The 24,860-nt window shown below is 35.1% G+C and overlaps 1 protein-coding gene across 1 annotated transcript in view; it reads right to left on the bottom strand.

Annotated features, from left to right (window-relative positions):
• LOC113038121 (tyrosine-protein kinase JAK1-like) overlaps positions 1-24,860 on the bottom strand; it is a 28,628-nt gene that overhangs the window by 2,975 nt on the left and 793 nt on the right. The window contains exons 4-23 of the mRNA XM_026195320.1: positions 24,673-24,805; positions 23,761-23,912; positions 20,498-20,837; positions 15,276-15,464; positions 15,024-15,181; positions 12,083-12,197; positions 11,743-11,938; positions 11,305-11,408; positions 9,284-9,424; positions 9,113-9,200; positions 8,861-8,988; positions 7,720-7,855; positions 6,637-6,788; positions 6,366-6,507; positions 4,825-4,916; positions 4,018-4,201; positions 3,730-3,854; positions 3,309-3,481; positions 299-416; positions 87-197 (exon numbers count right to left, since the gene is read on the bottom strand). Of these exons, the coding sequence (XP_026051105.1) occupies positions 87-197; positions 299-416; positions 3,309-3,481; positions 3,730-3,854; positions 4,018-4,201; positions 4,825-4,916; positions 6,366-6,507; positions 6,637-6,788; positions 7,720-7,855; positions 8,861-8,988; positions 9,113-9,200; positions 9,284-9,424; positions 11,305-11,408; positions 11,743-11,938; positions 12,083-12,197; positions 15,024-15,181; positions 15,276-15,464; positions 20,498-20,837; positions 23,761-23,912; positions 24,673-24,805 (2,977 nt within the window). The remainder of the gene's footprint in view (positions 1-86; positions 198-298; positions 417-3,308; positions 3,482-3,729; positions 3,855-4,017; positions 4,202-4,824; positions 4,917-6,365; positions 6,508-6,636; positions 6,789-7,719; positions 7,856-8,860; positions 8,989-9,112; positions 9,201-9,283; positions 9,425-11,304; positions 11,409-11,742; positions 11,939-12,082; positions 12,198-15,023; positions 15,182-15,275; positions 15,465-20,497; positions 20,838-23,760; positions 23,913-24,672; positions 24,806-24,860) is intronic.

The following is a 24,860-nucleotide window of genomic DNA, read 5'->3' as shown; positions in this document are numbered from 1 at the left end:
ACACATCTCTTGAAGAAACTACCCATAATATAATATGATATACAGTCATATCAGGGAAACTGCTTCTCCAAAGTCAAATATCTCACCATTTCAGGGCATGTATCTGGACGAGGCATCCTCCAGCCTTTCTCAAGAGCATCTACCAGCCTGGCCATGGTCATCTGCCCGTGAGACCGGCCAATCGATTTCAGGAATACCTACCAGAGAAACATATCAGAACAGGAATTAGCAAATGAGCCACTGTGATTATAATACCTGATGTATTCAAATAAGTTATTGTGAGCTTTGTAATGCTCACCTGTGGAGGGCTGTTCTCACGGTCACAGTAGGACATGATTTCATAAAGAGTGACCCCAAATGACCAAACATCAGATGCCTTATAGAACTTCCGATTAATGAGACATTCTGGAGCATACCTACACAGACAGATGACAAATTCATGACCCGTGTTCAGCAGGACCTTCAGTTAACATCTATGCAAATATACAGTAAAACTTTGGACATACAAACATAAAAAAAACCTTGCTGAACACATGCTTTTTTTTAAAACAATTAGTGAATTGTAGTGTCTGCAGTATAACAACAACACAAACTAAAATAAAGATCAATGTAACAATTGAAAACTTTGTGGTCAGTAAGAGTTTAAAATAAGTTTTCTATTTCCCTCTATTTATTTCCGTAATGTAAAGCTGATTTTTAATTCTCCACTTTTTTTGATGCCCAAGAAGCATTTCTTATTACCAGTTTTGAAAACATTGCTTAATATTTCTGTGGAAAACCATGTTACATTATTAAATGAACTGCATTTAATTTATTATTTATGATTTTTTTAACTGCGTTTATAGAAATATTTTGTTAAATTATAAGTGTCTTTAGTGTTACTTTGAATCAATTTAATACATCCTCTCTGAATAAAAATATTACCTACAAAATTGATCTTACTGACCCCAAAGTGTAGAAATGTTCTTTATAAATATATACATACATACATATATATATATATATATATATATATATATATATATATATATATATATATATATATATATATATATATATTAGTGCTGTCAATCGATTAAAAAAAATTAACTAATTAATCGCACAATTTTTAAAAATTAATCGCGATTAATCGCGATTAATCGCAATTAAAAGACTGAAACTTTTTGGATATGTAAATGTAAAATGTAAATAATTAATGTAAACTCAAGACATTTAAATTTAAATTCAAAATATTTAAATTCAAAATATGATTGTTTATTGGAATTTTTGTTTAACTTGTAACACAGATTTTCTCATGTAAACAACATACCTGCAATAAACCATCAATATCCTCCAAATTAACTGTTGGCTTGAAAGCCATATTTATTACAGAAATAAAAACACAGGCATGTAAGTACCATTTGAATTTCAAAACAATCAATGCCAATGAAAAACAAAAATGATTTCCATGTTGAATTCTAAGTGGACTGCAAAAAAATTCCAAAGTATAGTCATTGCCAGTGCTTTAAGTGGGCCAGTATGCACCAGTACTCAGTACCGCCACTTCCAAATATAGCTCTTGAGCTGAGAGTACTGCCACCTCTCCGTGCGCCCAGAACGTGCTTGTAGCGTACCGGTACGCTCATTTGGACATCTGTTTTAATAGAGGTTTTAATCTTTTACCTGCACCGCCGATTTTCAGAGCGCCCTTCACAATGCAAGCTTCCTAATTCATCCCACCCAGAGCAGAAACTACATTACCCATTCACCCTTAAGTTATACAAGTGAATAGCGCATGTGTCGCTTTTCCCGCTGTTAAGTGTCAACAACTCAACGTGGCCGGAGAAGGTGTGTGAAACTCGTTGTGAGTTATACTAAAGCAAAATCTTGAGTATTTATTGTCTGATAAACATTAAAAACTGTCTGCGGAGGTTGAGTCGTCCTGCAGCCCCCGCTGGCTGTTCATTGGCTGCAGCATCTTTTTTCTAAGTTCTAAAAAAATACCGTAGACGGCAAGGCACAAATTTAGATATTTATTTATCTAATTAATCTATAGCCTATGCACAAAGACAATATGATCTTTTTGTCCCCTTTTTGTTTTAAAACTTGATGAAGAGAGAGAGCGCAAGTTGCTGCAGCTGAGGAGGACAGTGATGCACGCGCACAGGAGTGATTGACAGTTCGCGGCACTGTGTACAAAAAATACTCCGCTACACAATTATTTCGTTTAAGCTTATTAACGTTAGCGTTACAGAAAGGTCTGATTTACGCACTGTTACAGTCATTGTTTTTTTTTTTAAACAATGACATTTGAGTTCATGATTTTAATGTTGCTGTTTCTTGTGGCAGACTGAATGAAGAGTAATGTTTCTTGTGGCAGACTGAAGAGTAATCCGGCAGAGTTTTATACTGAAACTTTCCGTCTAAATGTCCTTCCTTGGTCTTATCCATATTTCTTTGCACGTTGAACACACATAGGCCACAACTGGAAATAAAAAAAACTGCAACCGCGTTAATTGCGTTATTTTATTTTAACGCGTTAAATATTTCAAATTAATCGAATGCGTTAACGCGCTAATTTTGACAGCACTAATATATATATATATATATATATATATATATATATATATATATATATATATATATATATATATATATACATACATATATATATATATATATATATATATACATATATATATATATATATGTGTGTGTGTGTGTGTGTGTGTGTGTAATTTTAAAAAAGTACTATATTTTTCACAGTTATGGTTTGTTAGTTCTGGTTTAGAGTTTGTTTTTATTCTGTTTCTCTGTTCTGTTCAGGTCTGAGGTTCTTCGTTAATCTCCTAGTCTGTTAATTAGCTCAGATCTCCTCCGTTCTCTCCCTGTTTGTTTCTATTGCTGGATTTGATGAGGTTCCTCAGTTCAGGTGTGTTTTAGTTAGGTTCCCCCTTTGTTTGTCCTGTCTATTTAAGCCCCATGGTTCTTTCAGTTTATTGTCAGTTGTACGTTGCGTTATGTTCGTTGTTTCTTCCCTGTTCTGGAGTTTTATGTTAGCTTCTGAATAAAGTCTGCTGCTCATGGATCCGGTTTCCTTTCTGCTGCAGCTAACGCCGGCAATATTCATAAAACAAAATATGTTGCATTTTCAAGGTCAGCATGGTGTTTGAATTAAAAGGAAGAAGGTAATAGCTTTTCAGATGTATTAATCATTTTTCTTTTACAGAAATATTAAACACATTTAAAAGCAATACATATTAAAACTGTGCTTTACATAGTGATTAAAATGTTCAAAGATACATAAGCAGGAATGAGTTTTTCTTTACCAGTACACAGGACTGTCCTGTTCTTCAGTCACTTTGTAATAGTCCTTATCATCTTTGATGCTCTTAGTCAGACCAAAGTCCCCGATCTTCACAAGGGATTCATTCTCCACCAAGATGTTTCTCGCTGCCAGATCCCTGTGGATGTAGTTCTGAGATCCCAGGTACTCCATACCCTGACAAATACAAGATTTCTATTAAAAGATGGCAGTTATTCACAGTGATCGCTACTGTTGTGTAGCCTAAAAAAAAAAATATTTGGACACTTAAGTCACAAATAAAAATATCTGCATGTAACTGCATTTGATACAAAATATTGAAAATTGGCATGTGAAAGCTTAAGTATATATATTTTTTTAAATAATTGAAAACATAGCTCATGGGAAAAGCTATCTATAGGCATCTGTTGTATTGGCTATATTACCTGACATATCTGAAGAGCATAAAGCAGCAGTCTCTTCTGATCGATGTTGGATTTGTTACGGGGCAAGTAGTCTTTCAGACTGCCAGCAGGCAAATACTCCATAACGAGTTTGATGTTTGCTCCTCCTGAGTGATACATTCACCCCAAGCAATAAAACAGTAGGTATATATAAACTGGGTGTATATTTGTTTAGTAACTGAGGTATACAGTCATAGAGATTAGAAACCAGTGTGAATACTTTGTGTAAACAGGGCTTTGTTTGTGTATGTAGGTGTGCTCATGACTTGCCTTCATCACTGCAGATGCCTTTGTATTTGACAATGTTTTCATGGTAGAGGTTTCTGATGGTGCTGATTTCTTTCCTCAGGTTGCTGCTCTCATTTTCTGTTTTCAGAGATTTGACGGCCACCAGTTCACCTGTCTGATCTCCCTTAGGATCGTACAGACACAGTTCCACCATCCCAAAGTTACCCTGGACAAGATTGATTAAAAAAAACAATACAAACAGTTAATGAATCAAGGACACGTTAATCCAAGGGGATTATGGGATTTAGGTGGGATCTGGTACACGTATTCATACAGAACATTTTCAGTATGGGCCTTTCGGTTCGGTACGCTTGTGTATCGAACAAATGCATGAGCGGAACTTCAAACTGCTCAATCAGTGTTTCAACTGCGAAAAGACGGCAATAAAACTGATTTTCATTTACCTCAGGTGTAATTCATTTACATCAGTGTCCACAGCTCATTAGTGTATAGTGTGTATATATATATATATATATATATATATATATATATATATATATATATATATATATATATATATATATATATATATATATATATATATAAACTAATACAAATGGCAAATGGATATTAAAGAAAATGTAAAATAGCTAAAAATAAAAACTCATTCTAAATGAGAATGAATACTATGATATTATATAAATAATACTAGAATTACACTGATTGGAAACTAAAATATATGTTCTATGAATTCTATAAAAACATTTCGAAATAAAGTATCGAGTAGGAATCATGCACATGCTCCTTTATTTGACTTGAATTAAACATAAACCTCGAAAAGTCCAGTACCTCTCCAAGTTTTCGTATTTTCTTGAGGAACCTGCTCTTGAAATCTGTAGGATCAGTCTCCTGTGGAGGAATTGTGTCTGTAAGGTGAAGGTCTGTAGATAAAAAATACAATTAATTACGTAATGTACTGTATACAAATACTACCATGAAGTATACTTCAAATTGTATTTTATGATTTAAATTTACTTTTGCAGTGGTTAAATAAATGTTCACCAATATCTTCAAAAGATTTTTTAACTTTGGCACACTTTTTCTCTATATAGAGATGATGCATTAAGGAAATATTGCAAAATTTGGTGTGGAAACATTTTAATCTTGAAGTGTTATAATAAACCCTGTGTTTGTGGCCTGCTCACCCTGTACATGTGAAGTGCTTTTACAGACCGTTTCCAAACAAAAACAGTGCAGAGTTCAAACAGACAATAGAAATTAATGGACATAGCCTACATGAAACCGTTTTCGTAGCATTTGAATTTTGTGGTGTATGCAATCTCATGCAGAATACAGCGCACTGAAGTGAGCGAGTTTTTTCTTATTAATAATGCGGACCAACTGAACCATTTAATAATGACTTTGCTCTGAGACCCTCACTGTTTTTACAACTCGTGCATGCCCAGCTTCAAAAAACACAATGCATGTCTTAAATAGCGGACTTAATTAAAAGTGAAATGTAAGGTGAAGTGACATACATCCAAGTATGGTGACCATACTCAGAATGAATGCTCTGCATTTAACCCATACAAAGTGCACACACACACCGTGAACACACACTCGGAGCAGTGGGCATCCATTGTATGCTGTGGCGCCCGGGAAGCAGTTGGGGGTTCAGTGTCTTACTCAGGGGCACCTCAGTCGTGGTATTGCCGGCCCGAGACTAGAACCTACAACCTTTGGGTTAGGAGTCAAACTCTCTTACCACTGGTATAGGATATCCTATTTACTAGAAAGTAGCTTTAACCAAATAAGCCACGGTGCCAACATGCTGTAATACGGAATTCACACTAAGGACATTGCAATTCATAATTTATGTTGGTAGGCTGTATCGTGCATCACTTAACTGAACTGTGTGAGTGTGTTTGTTATTGAAACGCAAATTTAGCTGCAGCCAAGTGACTCTGTTTGACCCACCTTGTTCCATTCTGCGACCCACAGTTTGAAAACCCCTGCTCTAGTGGACACTATGGGGAATGCCTCAGAGTGATTGGTGTCTGAAGCCGTGATTCAAACATGACGAAAAGGTTGAGAAAGGGGCCCTTCTATACCAGTGGTTACACTTTTAGTGATGTCACAGACTGTCGTCGGCCAGCTTCACTGTCGCTTTGGAATCACTGCTTCAGACACCGCTGAGGCGTTCCCCATAGTGTCCACTAGAGGACACAGTGTCTCGTTCCCCTTCTTGAGGAACCAGGGTTACATGCATAACCCGAGATGCTTTTGACATACTTGATGTCAAAAAGTTTATTTATTTTTACAAAATCTATGCATAACGAAGAGGTAAGACTATTAGTTATAGTGATCGTATGATATTACGTGATAGATACCCTTCTCGTCCAGCTCTCTCACTATGGCTCTGAAGAACGGCCTCTTCTTTGGGTCATAGTTCATGCACTGTGAGATCAGATCAGCCAGTTTACTGATGCTGGGAGTTACCAGAGTACCGAACACCTCGTAGAATCGCTCTTTCTGTTTATGTACACAGAAATAATGTTAAAACTGACAGAAAGTCAGAAACAAAGGACAGTAATTCCAAAAAAAAACGACAGCTGCTTTGGTTAAGTATAAATGTAGAGATGCATCAGAAGAGTCGAGCACCTCTAAGAGTTTCTTTTCACGCAGGGGCACCTCTCCATTGTAGCAGATCTCCCATAGTGTGGTCCCGAACCCCCACTTGTCTGCTGCAATGCTTAGTGCTTTGGGGTTTTTAACACACTCCGGGGCGATCCAGGGGATCCTATCAATACACTCTGAGCACACAAACAATCAGTGTTAGTAGTGCAAAATGGATCGAAAATGTCATTTAATAAAGTCAAAATCCATTATACTGATTATTATTTAACCCTTAAAATGCAATTGGGTCTGTTTTGATCTGGAAGAGAGAGATAGATAAATAAATAATAAAAAATGACACTTTTTTTCAGATTTCTTTAAGAAATACAGTCATTTAATTAAAATGTTACACATGATTGGACTACCACTAGATGTCTAAAGTACTTTCAGTAAAATGATTTATGAAGTTATATTGGTGTCAAAAAAATTAAATATATTTAAATATATTTAACCTTTTCCCCATGTCTTACACAATTTTGGGACTAAACTTTGTTGAGCATATGAAAATGTACGGCTATTGCCAAACCATTGCAGCCTGAAAAATTGCTCACTTTCTATCAAAATGAAATTTATTTAAAATGAATTTTGTGTTTGAAAACATTTTAGAGTAATATTTGCTGTTCTGACGTTGTTTTCTTCAAAATAAATACCGTATGTAAGTTTCATAAATATTTTTGAGCAATCATGAGATATAATTCAAAGAAATGTATTAAAATTACATTCATTCCTATTGGGTTAATACTGGTAATTAACAGTACAATTTCATACAATGATTTCTCATGAATATTGAGTAAAAAATATTGAATCGTTTTAATCCCACTATATTTTATAGTATCGGTCATAGTTTTTTCATGAGTAAATTGAAATTTGAAGTTTTACGAAATCTCCAATCTCCGGGTCCAAATGGACCTGAAATGTGACAATAGCATACGGATTTATAATGCATTTTTAGGGTTAAATAATTTGACTAAGAATCTGTTAATACAGTACATTCGATTAAATGTTAAATAGATGTTATTAAATAGTCATTGCACACTTTTTGGATGAATGTGTATGAGCGTGTGTTACCTGCTTGGTTAAGCACAGAGATTGATAGTCCAGGATCACTCAGTTTAATGAAAGGACCACCTTGTCCTTTCAGACCATCCAGCTTCAACAGGACATTTTTAGCACAGACATACCCATGAACAAGCTTCTTATCTTCCTGAAAGAGAGAAAAAAAGACAAGTCCTATTTTTCTGTCTCAAACATCCCATTACAGAGTTCTGAATCATGTATTTTCTTCTTTTCTGACTGTTAAAGATGAGTGATGAGTAAATCAGAATATACAAATTATCTCCTGGAAAATTGATAATTAGTAGTTGTCACATGTCATTGTTGTGATATTTGAATAACATGAATAATTACATTAAAAAAAAATATTTGGTCTGAATCTATTATTCAGTAATTTAAAAAATACATTAAAATGCAATTTATACAAGGATTTGAATACATTTGTTCTATGATGAACAGGTTTCTGAATTAATATTCTAATAAATTAATTTTGACACTTTTTGCTGACCTTTAATTAAAATATCTAGGTTGTGTAACTGTCCAGTGTCTTTAAAAGGCTGAAATTCAGTTAGGCGTAATCTTGCAATATTGTTTCTTTATTTAAAAAATACTAACAATACATAATAATACTAATAATACTAATAATAATAATTAAAATTGTTATTAAAACTGTCAATAAAACTTTACCAGAAAAATGTTTGACACTTTTTAAAATATTTAAGATGCTAAATATTTGTACACCTTAAATGTTAAACTAAAACTGAAAAAAATAATAAAATAATAAATGAAAGTTAAACAGAAATATCCATTAAAAACGAATACAAATGACAAAAATCACACAAAAAATACTACAACTAAAAAAAAACAAAGAACTAAAAATATAAATATAAAAGCTAATTCAAAATATTAATAAATACAACAATATTATTATTAAATAATACTAAAATAACACTGATTCAGACTATGTTCTTAAAACTCTATGAATATTTAAGATGCCTGCACCTTAAATAGTATTTAATGTGCAAACATCCTGTGAAATGTTACATTTTAATGTAAACATTTTAAAGTCATTAAAACACTGACCCATAAGTCTCTTATATTTTACACAATGTAAAAAAGGTTGAAACAAAATCAAGATCAAACTTAAATATTGTACCAAATAACTGAGGACACTGGAAAGCTGCTCCGCCACTTGGAACTTCCAGGAGGGCGTGAGTTCAGAGCGATGATTTCTCATGAACAGATCCAGAGGGCCGTGCTGAACAAACTCCTCCACCATAATGACTGAACGAACAACAACAACGAGACATGAGATCATCTGCAGTCTCAGGTCCACTATTCATTTAACTTTACTTCCTTTACTTTTAAGTACTGTTGCATTTTTATCTGGTGGAGCGGGTACACTTACCGTCCATGATGTGCATACATATGCCATACATCAGAACCATATGTTTATGAGATATCTGCTGCATTACACTGACTGTGTCCAGGAAGGCCTAAGAACAGTAGAGCAGGATTTGTGAAAGCAACTACCAGTCGAGTATTTATGTGTCATAAGATAAGATGGGGTGTCACTTACGGAAATGTAATTTCCCGCTCCCAGCACCTTCAGAACCACATCCACCACCTCATGACCTGGCAAACTGTCTTCATCCTCATTTCTCAGATTCAGCTTGCCAGCATAGATGTTTGTGCGGGTGCCTTGGCCCAGGTGTTTCTCCTGTTTCATAAATAACAGTTTCAAAACATTCCTTTCCATTTCTAGGCTCCAGATACATTTTGTTAGCATTTTATTTACATTTAAATATATATTTGGGAAAAAAGGGAGAAAACATGACCTAATAACCTAATAATTTTGCGTAAAATTAGAAATTGACTTTTCAGTACCAACCAGAAACAATACTGAGATATATATATATATATATATTAGGGATGTAACGGTACGTGTATTCGTACTGGACCGTTTCGGTACAGTGCTTTCGGTACGGTGCACGTGTGTACCGAATGACCGAATGCAATATTTTGTCCGCGGAACATAAGTACATTTTCGTGTTTCCAAACGAACATATTAAGTGGCGGAAGTCTCTGCGTTCAGTGCAAATCCCGCCCTGCAGCTGATTCCAATAAGGCCGGCGACACACTGGATGCGTGGCATGCTAGAAATAGAACCGACGCCTATTTTTCATGCGACACGCAAGCGTGTTGGAAGCGTTTCCAGGATAAATAGAATATGACTTGGATAAATAGAATATGACTTTCTTCCTACAGATGAATATAATCAGAGTTATATTAAAAAATGCCCTGGCTCGTCCAAGCTTTATAATGGCAGTAAATGGTGGTCAATATTTTGAAGCAAAATAAAGTGCATCCATCCATCATAAAAAGCTAACCGTCATATGCGCGTTCATGAGAGAGTGGCATTCCTGTGGAAGACTTAGGATGAAGGAGTAGCGTAAGCTCCAGTGAGAAAATGTCTTACAAGAACCAAGTTTTGTTTACAGCAAAGGAAAACCAGTCTCTTCTTGGCTTATAACAAAATCCTCCAACATTTTTCTTTACAATTCCTTGTGTTGTACTTCCAATTCATGAGCGGTGTTTTGGTTTGCGCTCTCCTCTGAGCTTCAGACTACATCATCCGCTGAAACCCTGTGTGGAGCACTTTCTATTATGGATGGATGTACTTTATTTTGCTTCAAAATCTCTACCACCATTCCATGCCATTATAAAGCATGGAAGAGCCAGGAAATTATTTTATATAACATTGTATTCGCTTGAAAGAAGAAAGTCCTATACACCTAGGATGGATTGAAGGTGAGTAAATCAGGGGGTAATTTTCATTTTTGGGTGAACTATCCCTTTAATATAACAACAAATCTCATTTTGAAGAATACTTTTTACATAAATCTCATTAAAATCACCTAGATTTATGCCTAATACATTTTCATTGAAAACCGTGAATTATTTTTAAGAAAAACGTAAAAATATAATCTTGTTATAAAGGTGATATTACTTCTTTATTGGTCTGGTCCACAGATCTGAACTGACTTATTTATTTGCCACTATTCAGACCTTCTTATTTGCTTTTTTTTTTTTTTTTTTTTGATTTTTCTTTTCTTTTTTCTTGAACGCTAGAATCGTGATATAAAGACTTAAAATATAATCACAATTCTGGAAAAAAAAGAACTGCAACTTTTTTGCTCAAAATTCTGTGTGCCACAAAATATTTTTCTCAAAATTCTGAGTTTTTATAACACAATTCAAACTTTTCTAGAGAATTCTGACTTTTTTTCTTGCAATTTTCTTGAATCGTAATATGTCAACTTCCATAAAAAATATTATAAATATATATATATATTTTTTTTAAACAGTAGGTGGTTATACCTTGTCAATGTTCTGTTGCTGATAGTTATTTTTTTGGGATACAAGACATAAAATACTACTTAGATTTTAGAAGTCCAACATAATGGCTGTTTGGTCACCAGCTAGAAACCAACGACTTTTAGGTTGGAAATAACTTTTCTATTTTTGCTTGTATTCTATTAAACAGATTTGACTTTATTCACATCATGCATATAAGCAAACACTTTTTAGATGTCCAACCTGGGTAATGTCATTTCTGAGGATCCTGGGGAAAACCAGATTATTGGAGAGAGAGTGTGGCAATGCAGAATCTTTCCTGGTTATCATGATCAGGTTGGATTGCTCTGTAAAGCAGTGAATGAAAGATTATTCATGTTTCTTCCATCTTTTAAGACAAGGATCAATTTAGTACATAATAATCTAACATACAATGACAATTACAAATAAAACATCTTAACTATCATATCTTTGTATGTCAATTAATGTTCCTGTAGCTCAACTGGTAGAGCATTGCGTTAGCAAGCTAGCTAGCGCAAGGTTGGGGGTTCGATTCCACGGGAGCACATGATACGTAAAAATTGATTATTAGAATATAAAAATGTAGTACATTTTGAAATCAGAATTCTATTATTTCATTAAGAAGGCACAGTTTATAAACCGCTAGTTCTCTATATGTACCTTTTGGTTGGGGTGGACAGCCACGCACAAGTTTTAAACTGATGTGGTCTGCTGTGAAACAATGACCGCGTAGGTGGTCCATCAGCTCTCTCAGAGTGGGCTTCGCAATAACTGTCCCAGACAGGAGGAAGCCCTGTGCGCTCGCCTCAATCTGGAAGTTCTTGAAGGTTTTTCTGATGATGCTATGACAATTACTCTAGAATAAAAAGATTTTGTTCTATATTTAGCTATATCTTAATTACACAAACATGTTTTCATAAACCGTCTGTTCCTTTAGAAATCCTGAACTTATGCCAAGCTCTCTGTCCATCAGAAGCATATACAGTAATGAAGCATGTACCTCACTGCATATGATAGTCAGGAGAACATGATCGAAGTCCTGAGTGCTCCAGCGGAGCAGGTACATGCCCTCCTCGTAACCTTCCTGCTTGAGTTTATGGATGGCATATTCAGTACTGAGGGATACAAAAGAAATACTGTTACATCAGCTGTCCAAAGACATTCTTCTCTGTCATTTGATGATTGTACAGTATATCAGGCAGTTTTAGATGCTGAAAAATATGCTGAACAAATTAAATAGGGCTATAGAATGTAACAGATGAATCAAAGTAAAGTTGAACTATTACACCACTGAAGAGAATCTTTCTTGCTCACCAAAGTTGCATTTCTAGAGTAAATACAGTAATATTATGAAATATTACTTTATATTTTAAACAGGGTTTCTGCAGGGTTTAATCAGTCAAATGTAAGACTTTTTAAGACCTTTTTATGACCATTAGGATTTGAATTTATGACCTACACGAATTACGATAAATAACTTCAGTCATTTAAATTATTGACTTTCATTGAAAGTAACAAGTTTTATTATTAAAAGAGTTATTCTATTATTTCTTAAGATTAAGAAACTGAAGCCTTTGCCTTCTTTTTCTTGAGTATCAAGAACACAGGAACACTAAACAATTGTAACATTGTAAAGTAACAATTATTTTATGGCATTACTTTCCAAAATAACAAGTGTTTAGTCACAGTATTAAACACCTACAGGATGTAGCTGGGGTCAGCGGGGCCCCGGTGAAGGTTGTACCATGTGGGCCCTGTTTGAAATTGTTTAATTTGTATGTTCGTTAATTTTTATTTATTTTTGCTATTTACACAATGTTTAAGTTTTTTTCAAGTTTGTAGGTGTCAAGGTACAGAAACCGAATAATTAAATGTAAAATAGCACTGGATAGTCTTCAGTGTAAAAATGAAATATACAATCAAATCAGACACCTTGAACATTTCTCACATTATTAGTTTATTTGCTATTGCTTCTAAAATGGTTATAAAATATGACAAGAACTTAAGAGTTAAACTCTGTCAGAACAAATTCGTCTTGATAATGTCATAACTTTGATAGAAATCTACGTAATCAACCAAAACTACAGACAACTGTTATTATGACAATATTTACACAACTATCAATACTTTGTTGACCAATTACCAAGCAATGCTTAATTTTGTTGTGGTGTGAAAAGCTTTCATTAGCAATTCAGAAAAAAAAAAACACAATAAGCAATGCATGGTTCTTTATGAGGTGCTGAATATGTTTTGTTCCCAATTTTATATATAGATAGATAGATAAAACATTTATAAATATCTATTTCACTAATAGTTCACTGTATGAAGATTCTTTGGGTATAATATGTCACAGCTTGCTTATACTCACTTACATAAATGTATTAGTGTCCTTTACCTACTAGTAAAATATGTATATCAAAAATTATATCTGGAGTCTGGATAATTTTTGGTTTGACTGTGCATAAATTCTTGTTAAAACTACAAAGTAATGAAGTCAAGAGCAGTGAGTGATTTTTCTTTCATTTTCTTGGATTAACATTACAGCAGCTAGTAGCTAAATTAGGCGCGGCCACTTTAAGAGACGATGAACGCATCTTTTTCCTCAACTGTTTACTTTCACTTAAGAAATAACTGACAAATAAATAAGTTTTTTTCGAGCATACTTTCCAAGGCAGGTATTTTGACATATTTTGTATGTATTTGTCGGCACAAGAGCAAAAAGAAGCAAATTCGGTGTACAAGCGTTTTTAGACGCCTTTCTCTGCGTGAGCCCTGAACACCAGAACACCCTGGTAATGAATCGGGCTCTTTCACATCCTTTTGTTTGTTCAAAACTGCGATAAGTATTTGTTCGTTCATGTGCAGGAGGGACTGTCCGTGATACGCGTCTCTCTCTCTCTCTCCACACCGAACACAGCGCGTGAGTAACCAGCTACTCAGTTCAGCTTTTCCGCGTCTTGTGTTTGGATGCTTGATACCGATTGTTAGCGACGGGCTTGAGCCAGCTACTAAACGCACCATCTTCGAGCCATGAGTTCGCGCGGGTTTCTGTGAAAGTCCTTCTAAAAGTCTGTATGCTGCCGCATGGACCTTGTAGTTCTGGAGCGCTGTGATACCAGTGTGATACCACCCAGATTCCTCATACAGAACTACAACAGGTGAAACAAATGAATGCCATTTGATGGAAGAACAAATTAATGGACTAGCATATCAATTTAAGATGTGGCTAAATGTTTTTTATGACCTTGTATGGAAAAACCAGATGATTTTATGACTTTTTATGGCCTTAAATTCTTATTGTTAAATTTATGACATTTTATGACTTTTATGACCCCGCGGATACCCTGTTTAAAATAATTTATTCATGTGATGTAAAGCAAAAATTTCAGTATCATTACTTCAGTAAACATTGTCATTTGAACCGTAAGAAATCATTCTAATATGCTAATTTGCTGCTCAAGAAATATTTCTGATTATTATCAATGTTCAAAACTGTTGTGCTGCTTAATATTTTTGTGGAAACCATGATACATATATATTTCTTTCAGGATTATTTGATGAATAGAAAGTTCAACTTTCCTGTCACTTAAAAACATTTCGTTGAAGTAAATTCTAAACTCTTACTGACCCTAAACCAGGGGTGTCATCCTCAATTCCAGGAGGGCCACAGCTTTGAAGAGTTTAGCTCCAACCCTAATTAAACACACCTGATCCAGCTCCTTCAGGCTCAATTTAAAAAAACATGGTTTGAGTTTTAGAGCAGGGTTGGAGCTAAACTCTGAAGGCCTGTGGCTTTCCAGGAACTGAGTTGAAACCCTGCCCCTAAAGCTTTGAACAGTAGTGTATAAATAATATATAATAGCGGGCTCAAAATTCGATATGAGCTTATTTTCATTTCTGGATCAACTATTCATTTAAGCATGAAGAGTGCATGTACTTACTTGATTGGACCATGGCAGCCATCTTGTAGATTCTTTTCCACTGAGACGGGAGCCACATCCCTGCAGAGGAAATGATGCGCATCTACTGTGAGCCTAAAGTATCCATCTACAAGACTGGCAAAGGACAGTGCCTCCTCATGCGATGCCAGCTTCAGCTCCTGAAGATGATCACAAAAATAAAACAGGGTTTATGAAGTTCTGATTTTCCATGAATGAACCAAAATCATTCACAAATTACACAGTGAGCCTCACCATATTTTTGTTGTCCTGTCTGTGGATAGTAACTGTGGAGTTTTTGATGAGAAGATGTGTTATCTCATTAAAGTCAGAAAAAAGTGTCCATTGGTCCTCCTCTGCATCATATGATACTGCTTTACTCAGTTTTTTACTATCTCTCTTTGATTTTCGTCTCTCCTGATTGGTAAAAGGATCTGAAATGGCCTTAAAAAATAAATACATGACATCAAAAAAACTGTTGATAAGAAACCAAAAGAAATATTGAAAAACAATAACAAACTCTAAACTGAAGTGTGAAACTTCAGCATGTACATTCCTGTTCAGAAGTTTGGAGTCAAGTTTGTTTGTTAGATTTATATATATATATATATTTTTTTTTTTTTTTTTTATACAGCAAGGATGTATTTAATTGATCAAAAGTGACAGTAAAGGCATTTTCAATGTAACTAAAGGTAATTCAAATAAATGCTGTTCTTTTAATAATAATAATAATAATAATAATAATTCTTCACATTTACATTTTTAAACTTTCTATTCATCAAAGAATCCCTAAAAAATATTAAAGGGGTCAATTTAATTTTTTCCTTTCTTTTTGGTGTGTTACAAGCTCTTGGAGCATAAAGAAAATCTGTAAAGTTGCAAAGACTAATGTCTCAAACCGAAAGAGATATTCTTTGAAAAAGTGAAGATTCAACCACGACCTCCTAAAACGGCTTGTTCTAACACGCCCTCATATGTCTACATCACGATGTGGGAAGATTGGCATAACACTCCCAAATGTTCACGCAAAGAATGAAGGCATAACTTTTATTCTTGCTGATGCTGGAACGATGCTTGCTGATGACACATTGTGCTTTGTTGTGAAAGCTAAAATATTTGTGTGGCCTTCCAATAGAACTTAACATTTCTGTCACATGCTTGAGGTAGTCAGCCAATCACATCCCACTGGTAGCTGGCCAATCAGCGTACACCTTGCTTTTCAGAACGATGAGCTTTGTAAAAATCAATGCATTTCAGAAATGCAGGCATAGAGGAGCAACAATAATGCGTTATGTGGAAAATACTGTGTTTTTTTAACCTTAAACTGTATAAACGCATTGAATTACACCGAATAATGATCTTTTTAGCAACATCATATGACCCCCTTAAGCAGCACCAGGGTTATAAAAACTTTAAAACTAAAACCATTTAAAAAAAAAAAAAAAATGTTAACTGAAAAAAAAAAAAAAAAAACGTATTTATTTTTTTTCCAGCTACTTGCATTTTTGTCTAACGTGATGAACTAAAAAAAACTGAAATAAAAATTTGTAAAATCTATATAGACATAAAAAACTAACAAAATTATTATAAAAATTAAAATATTCACTCATAATATAAAAATTAAAATAAAAACTTAAAAATATTTGTAATTAAAAGTAATTATTTATAGAAAATTATAAATGTTATAATCAGCAAATCAGCATATAAGTTATATGTAGGCTAAAGGCAATTAAAGAAAAAAATCCATTATTATGAATTATATGTTTTATATATGTATATCCATGTACAGTTGTATTTACTTGTATATGCAACTGATAAAAAAAAAAAAAGTGACTTTGATTTTCAAAGTTAAAGACTTATACCATCAGACTGTAATTACAGAAAAATGTGGACACAAGGGGGTGATCCTTTTTCCAATTCAGTGATTCAAACAAGCAGCGAGAGCATTATCACACAAGTGTTGTTTTTGTCCCGAGTGCAAATGTGATTTTATACAACATCCAGAGTGTGGATTTAGTGTGTGATAAGGGCACTGCACTTTGGCGTTTTAAGATCTGAACAGTCTTGCTGTTGCACACATGTGCTCTCAAGGGGCCAATACCACAAGTGTGGGTATTTGGACAAGGCATGTCTCAGAATGGAATGCACACGTCTCAGGGTGACCCATACTCAGAATTTGTGCTTTGCATTTAACTCATCCAAGTGCACACACACAGCTGTGAACAGCCATTTATGCTGCGACGCCCGGGGAGCAGTTAGGGGTTCGGTACCTTACTCAAGGGCACCTAAGTCGTGGTATTGCCAGCCCGAGACTCGAACCCACAACCTTAGGGTTAGGAGTCATACTATGGAACCACTAGGCCACTTCTTGTTTAGATTTTTAAGCACTGTATGTTTACATATCATTCAGTTGGCACATTTGTTTTAAGGACATTGGGCAAAATGTGAAATAGTTTTTGTCAGTAAATTAAAACAAAGAAAATGGGTTTTAATCCAATTAATAGAAAAAAATTATCGGCCAACTAATCGATTATCAAAATAATCGTTAGTTGCAGCCCTATGGGGATCAAATACTTATTTCACTGATTAAAATGTAAATCAATTTCTAACCTTTATATATTTTGATTTTTTTGGTTTACATTAAAATAAACAGACCCTTCATTTTTTTTGTAACTGGGCAAACTTATATAATCGGCTGGGGATCAAATAAATATTTTCCCCACTATAAGTCATACAGGTTTGAAACCTGTCAGTCAGTAAATGACCACGAATTTTCATTTTTGGGAGAACTATGCCTTTAAGGTTTTTAAATACGGAAATTATACTCTAATAGACCACTTGTCATAATACAAACATTTAATTCTAAAAAAGTTATTGTAATTTTTGGACAAACAACAAACTGAAACAACTAAATAATATTTATTCACATAATAACAAAAATGGCTTCTTTTGCCTTTGAAAACAGCTCACATGCTTTTGCTGGCATAGTTTATGTACTTTTTGACTAATTGGGTATCTGAATAAAAAAAAACTCTATAAAGTACTTGACAATTTTTCTCTGCCTTTATTTCAAGTATACCAGCAATAATTATATTATAGTATTAAAAATAGCTTACTGTTACTAAAAAGCTTATGCATAGCCTAAGGACTAAAAAATAGATAAAGCTAAAAACTTATTTTGGCAATAAACATCCAATACTTTTAGGAAAGAGCAGCAGTGGCACAAACCTTACATAATTGGCAAAAAAACTCACAGTAATTTGTTTTAATAAAATTATTAATCACTGTAGGCTACATAGTGAATATAAATGTAAATGTTTAACAACAGATATTTCAGCAAAAATAATGTGTTTGCGCTGAATATTGTCTCCCTCGCATCACTGTGCTATATATCCACTATTTTTAAATTCATTTTTGTCCATAGAAATGCTTTAATCAGTGCTGTAATTTGATGTGACCGGCTGCAGTTGTACGTGCACTTTAGGCAAATATATATATAATTTTTGTTTTGTAGTTGGTCACCAGGTTTGCACACATCTCAGGAGGGTTTTGATCCACTCCTCTTTACAGATCCTCATTAAATCTCATTTAGCAACTCTTAAGTTTTAGCTCTTGAGTGAATATAAAGGTAGTATCTTACACACCTAATGACCTGACATTCGATATATTTGGTTGATATTCTATCTCTAGTTGTTAAAATAAACCTACAATAAAAATTACAGATCATTTCTTCTCAAGTGGGCAAACATACAACGTCAGCAGGGATTCAAATAAGTATTTTGCACACTGTACCTTCTTTAGCGGAACATAAAAGATTACATTTTGAAGAATGTAGGCAACCAAGCTGTTTTTGGTTACAAACTACTTTTATATGGAAAAAAAACTCTCAAATTATCTTATTTTATGTTCCATAGTTTATGATAGCCCTAAAAGTTTTAGCCCCCTCCACAGTTCTGGCTGAGGGAAGGAGGTTCTCATTCAAGATTTTACAGTACATTTGCCCCTCAATGCAGTGAAGGCTTTCCTGTAACCTTAGCAGAAAAACAAAAACGGTGTTCTTGAGGTCATAATCATCATTTCTCTCTCCAAACATGGCCAGTCGAGTTAATGCCAAAGAGCTCAATTGTGGTCTCATCTGACCACAGAACTTTCTTCCAAGCCTTCTCTGAAACATTTAGATGTTCTTTGGCAAACTTTAAACAGGCCTGTAACTGTGCCTTCTCGAGCAGGGGACCTTGCAGGCGCTACAGGATTTCAGTCCTTTGCGGTGTAGTGTGTTTTTATTGTTGTGACTGTGGTCCCAACTGCCTTAAGATCATTAACAAGCTGCTTCCGTGTAGTTCGGGGCTGATCCCTCACTTTTCTCATGATTATACTACCCCATGAGGCAAGATCTTGCACAGAGATCCAGACCGAGGTCGACTGATGGCTGTTATGTATTTCTTCTTTTTCTGAAAAATTGCACCAACAGTTGTCTCTTTCTCACCAACTTTCTTGCTGATGGTCTTGTAGCCCATTTCAGCCTTGTGCAGATCTACAATCTTGTCTCTGACATCTTTGACATCTCTTTAGTCTTGCCCATGGTGGTCGGAGAGGTTGGAATTGAATATAAAGATAGTGTGGACAGATGTCTTACACACCTAATGACCTGACATTCGGAGTAACTTCCTTAAGCGCAGGTCTAATCTGTGTTCCACATGGGCACATAACAAATCTGTGGAAGTCAGAATTCTTGCTGGTTAATAGGGGATCAATACTTATTTCACCTCACTGAAATGCAAATCGATTTCAAACCTTTATATAATGGGTTTTTTTTCTGGATTTTTTGGTTGATATTCTATCTCTAGATGTTAAAATAAACCTACAATACAAATTACAGATCATTTCTTCTCAAGTGGGCAAACATAAAACATCAGCAGGGATTCAAATAAGTATTTTGCACACTGTACCTTCTTTTGCGGAACATAAAAGATGAAATTTTGAAGGATGTCGGCAACCAAGCTGTTTTGGTTACAAACTATTTTTTTATATGGAAAAAAAAAATTCTCATCTTTTATGTTCCATAGTTTATGATAGCCCTAAATGTTTATGTATAATACATTTTATGTTAAATATAAAATACTTTTTCTAAAGCGTCTTTTTGTAATTTTTACTAGACCAGAGAGGGAAGCGTGTGTGGCCACAGGACTCCACTACCTACCTGGACTCCTCCTTCCTGAACACTGCGCCTTCTTCACAATTCCCTGGCACAATGATGACACCAGATACCCTGATTATTTTGAACACCTCTTCCCGTTTGGACACTATATTTCCCCATTTAATTTTTTTGTTGTTGTTTTTGATCAAATAAATGCAGCCTTAGTGAGATTTCTTTCAAAAACAATAAAAGATCTTACTGATACCAAACTTTTGAATGGCAGAGTTACTCATCCCACACTGTTTGTACTATGGAGAATATTTGCACAACAGCTTCTTACCTCCCAAGGGACTTTACACCAATGAATGCCAGAGGTGCCAGACACCAGGATCTTGAAATGAACGCCATTTTCACTGCAGGAGTCTGTGATCATTTGCTCATGCTCATGTATGATGAGGGAGGAGGGTTCAAACATCTCCTGGCCAAAATGTTTCGCTAGAGATTCTAAAGTGGACATATATTTGACTTTCAGGTCATGGGTACTGATCTCATTGCCTTGCACAGTGTTCTTGGTGAATTCCTCAAGGAACGCTTTAAAGATGTTGGAGATGCGCAGACGTGTGAGAACATTCCTGTGACGTATGGACTTGTACAGGACCTTGGGGATGTAATTCTTGTACCTGGCGAAGTTAAAGTGAAACAGTAAAAATAACAGACTTTAATAGTTGTATAATTACTAAATATTGGTGGATTTGTTTCTCAGATCACACTGGGGTGAAATGTGAGCTGACTTAAGGAAAAAATTCAGTCTCACTGTAAACTCCATCTCACTGACAAGAAGCAAATAATGAATCATTATGTAAAACCTGATCAGAAATAAAAATCATTCTATCAATAGGGTATACATTTACAACAATACTGACCAAATACTACATGGATTTAATGAGTCTACATGGTCATGTACACTCACCTAAAGGATTATTAGGAACACCACACTAATACTGTAATACTGTGTTTGACCCCCTTTCACCTTCAGAACTGCCTTAATTCTATGTGGCATTGATTCAACAAGGTGCTGAAAGCATTCTTTAGAAATGTTGGCCCATATTGATAGGATAGTATCTTGCAGTTGATGGAGATTTGTGGGATGCACATCCAGGGCATGAAGCTCCCGTTCCACCACATCCCAAAGATGCTCTATTGGGTTGAGATCTGGTGACTGTGGGGGCCATTTTAGTACAGTGAACTCATTTTCATCTTCAAGAAACCAGTTTGAAACAATTCGAGCTTTGTGACATGATGCATTATTCTGCTGGAAGTAGCCATCAGAGGATGGGTACATGCTGGTCATAAAGGGATGGACATGGTCCGAAACAATGCTCAGGTAGGCCGCGGCATTTAAACGATGCCCAAATGGCACTAAGGGGCCTAAAGTGTGCCAAGAAAACATCCCCCACACCATTACACCACCACCACCAGCCTCCACAGTGGTAACAAGGAATGGTGGATCCATGTTCTCATTCTGTTTACACCAAATTCTGACTGTACCATCTGAATGTCTCAACAGAAATCATCAGAGACTCATCAGACAAGGCAACATTTTTCCAGTCTTCAACTGTCCAATTTTGGTGAGCTCGTGCAAATTGTAGCCTCTTTTTCCTATTTGTAGTGGAGATGAGTGGTACCCGGTGGGGTCTTCTGCTGTTTTAGCCCATCCGCCTCAAGGTTGTGCGTGTTGTGGCTTCACAAATGCTTTGCTGCATACCTCGGTTGTAACGAGTGGTTATTTCAGTCAAAGTTGCTCTTCTATCAGCTTGAATAAGTCGCCCTATTCTCATCTGACCTCTAGCATCAACAAGGCATTTTCACCCACAGCACTGCCGCATACAGGATGTTTTTCCCTTTTCACACCATTCTTTGTAAACCCTAGAAATGGTTGTGCGTGAGCAGATTGTGAAATACTCAGACTGGCCCGTCTGGCACCAACAACCATGCCACGCTCAAAATTGCTTAAATTACCTTAATTTCCCATTCTGACATTCAGTTTGGAGTTCAGGAGATTGTCTTGACCAGGACTACACCCCTAAATGCATTGAAGCAACTGCCATGTGATTGGTTAATTAGATAATTACTAGTGTTGTCAAAAGGCCCGGTACTTCGGTACCAAGTCGGTACTAAAATTTTTTAAATGTGACGGTACCAGGTTTCTTTAAGTACCGGTAGTACCGAGGTCCCGTTCAAACCCGGTTCAGCGCTATGATTTCCGCGAAGCAGAAAACGAGGACGGAATCTCAAAATCCAGTCATGAAAATGAAACTTACATTTTAATATGGACATTCATGGAATTTGTCGAAGTTAGCATAAATTACAATAATTTAATTACAATAATATAATTTCAGCATCTGAGCTTCAGAGTTTTCTCTCAATCAAGCGATCTGAACTTTTCAGTTAATCTCAATGGACGCACAGCAAACCTGTATTTGATAATATTCATGAACCCAGCAGCTCATCAATTCACAATGCATTGTATATACATAAGTATGATAGTAGAATTAGTAGTAGTATTATCTTTTAATAATAATTAATATGATCTATTACTATTTTTTTTACAGAAACCCTCAATGACAAAAATATCTTAAGCATCACCACCAGTCTTAAGTTTAGTTAAAATGACAAATATGCATTCATTAGGCCTAAAAGTTAATTTTTACATAAAGGCATTGTGCTAGAAATGTTACTATTATTTAGTAAAATGTATGTGATACTGCTACTTCTGTTGAACAAATTTATAAAACTTTATTTTTTAAAGAAATAAATCACAATATTTCTTCCATGTTTTAATTTTAATAGCAAATCCTCTTTATATACCATTACCTTTATTTACCATTTCATAAATTAAAAGACAAATTAAATTTGGGTGAAACTTGTTTACTGTTTTTCATAATTATATAACTTGTAGAAAAACTTTAAACACCATTGTAAATAAGTTTAAAGAATGGCATTGGTTTTATTTTTAGTGCTAAAAAGTTGTTATTATTTTAATTAGCATATTTTTGTGTTTTGCTTTGGTACCGAAATTGGTACCGAGAACCGTGGATTTTCACTGGTATCGGTACCGAATACTGAAATTTTGGTACCGTGACAACACTAATAATTACATTAATGAGAAATTGAACAGGTGTTCCTAATAATCATTTAGGTGAGTGAATATCACAATAAGGTCTATTAATATAATTTTTTTTGTTTTGAAAATCTAAAAATGCAGAAGGTTTACTGTGTTGGGTAAGCTTAGATGTAGTGTTAGGGTAAGGGGATAGAAAATACAGTTGCTACAGTATAAATCCATTATGCTTACGGGAAGTCCCCGTACACCACATATACCAATGTGTGTGTGTGTGTGTGTGGTGTGGGGGGTTGTTGTAGGTTTGTTCTCTAATGGCAGCAGCCTGAGAATTAAAACTATAATGACATAAAAATATATATTAAATATGAAGAAAAAAAATCATAAAATAAAATCTTGCTGATTTATACATAATCTCAGTCAGTAAAAAACAAAAAAAAGTGCCATAAATACAAAGCAAATGAAAAAAAAAATGCCCTTACTCAAATTCACAGGGAGGACGTTTTTTTTCAATGGCATCATGGGAGATGGCCATCACCGCCATACCCAAACATTCATTTTCTATCTGCTGGACGTCCTTCTCATCACGTGCACTTCTCAGCGGTGCTAGACCGCTCTGAAAGTCATACTGACTCTGCAAAACACAAAAAACACACATCAAAATCAGCAGCCACAACATTCTTGAACAGCACGTCCTTTAAACCATGCACATTTTCCACAAGTTGATATGAATCTTTAACATCCTAATGAAAATCTGTAACATAGTTTGGTTAACATTTCTCAATGGTAGTGTAAAACAACACCTTTATAACCACGTAAAAACAGCTCTATGTTCATTATTACACATAACAGAACACCTCAATCGGAGACATTCTTGTCTACATCTACTCCGGAGGTGAAACAATTAGAGACTCAGTCATTCGGGTCAAAGGTAAGACACAAGTCCAGTCTGCAGAAACACTACTGTCGGTTGCACTTTATTTTACAGTACATGTACTTATAGTGTACTTACAGTGTATTTACATAAGAAAGTTCTGGTAACACAAGGTAACTGCATGGGGTAGAGTTAGGTTTAGGGGTAGGTTCAAGGTTAGCACCTAGTTATCACATAGTTATTGTAATTACTATAATAAGTACATAGTATGTACATGAAATAATGTGCTACCCTACTGTCAATCAAACATTCGTGGGAGGGGCCTGTGATGTCACACAGACAGCCATCTGAGATTGGCTCTATTTGAGAAAAGGGAAATGAAAAAAAAAAAAAACACTGGGTAGATTTTTAGCATTATAGGGTGCTTGTGTACACACATTTCAGTACAAACAACTTGTAAAGTGCAAAGTAGCATCCAACCACCCGTTTAAAAGCAAGGTAATGTTTTTTGTCGCCGTACCTGTGCGTAGAGGTACGTTAGTGAATGTACATCCAGAACAGCTGTGCCTACAGGCCCCGTTTCTCGCTTGAGAGTGTGTCTGAACACTGGAAGAGATTTCCTGCTGCTCCCATGCCAGTTTGTGAAATAAAATCTGTGTCAAGAATGAGGTTATAACATAAATATGTAACATCTTTTAAAACATCTCA

This window comes from Carassius auratus, chromosome 2 (genome assembly GCF_003368295.1).
Source record: "Carassius auratus strain Wakin chromosome 2, ASM336829v1, whole genome shotgun sequence".
Taxonomy (NCBI): domain Eukaryota; kingdom Metazoa; phylum Chordata; class Actinopteri; order Cypriniformes; family Cyprinidae; genus Carassius; species Carassius auratus.
The sequence above is the reverse complement of the archived record's forward strand: the minus strand, read 5'-3'. Positions and strand labels throughout refer to the sequence as shown.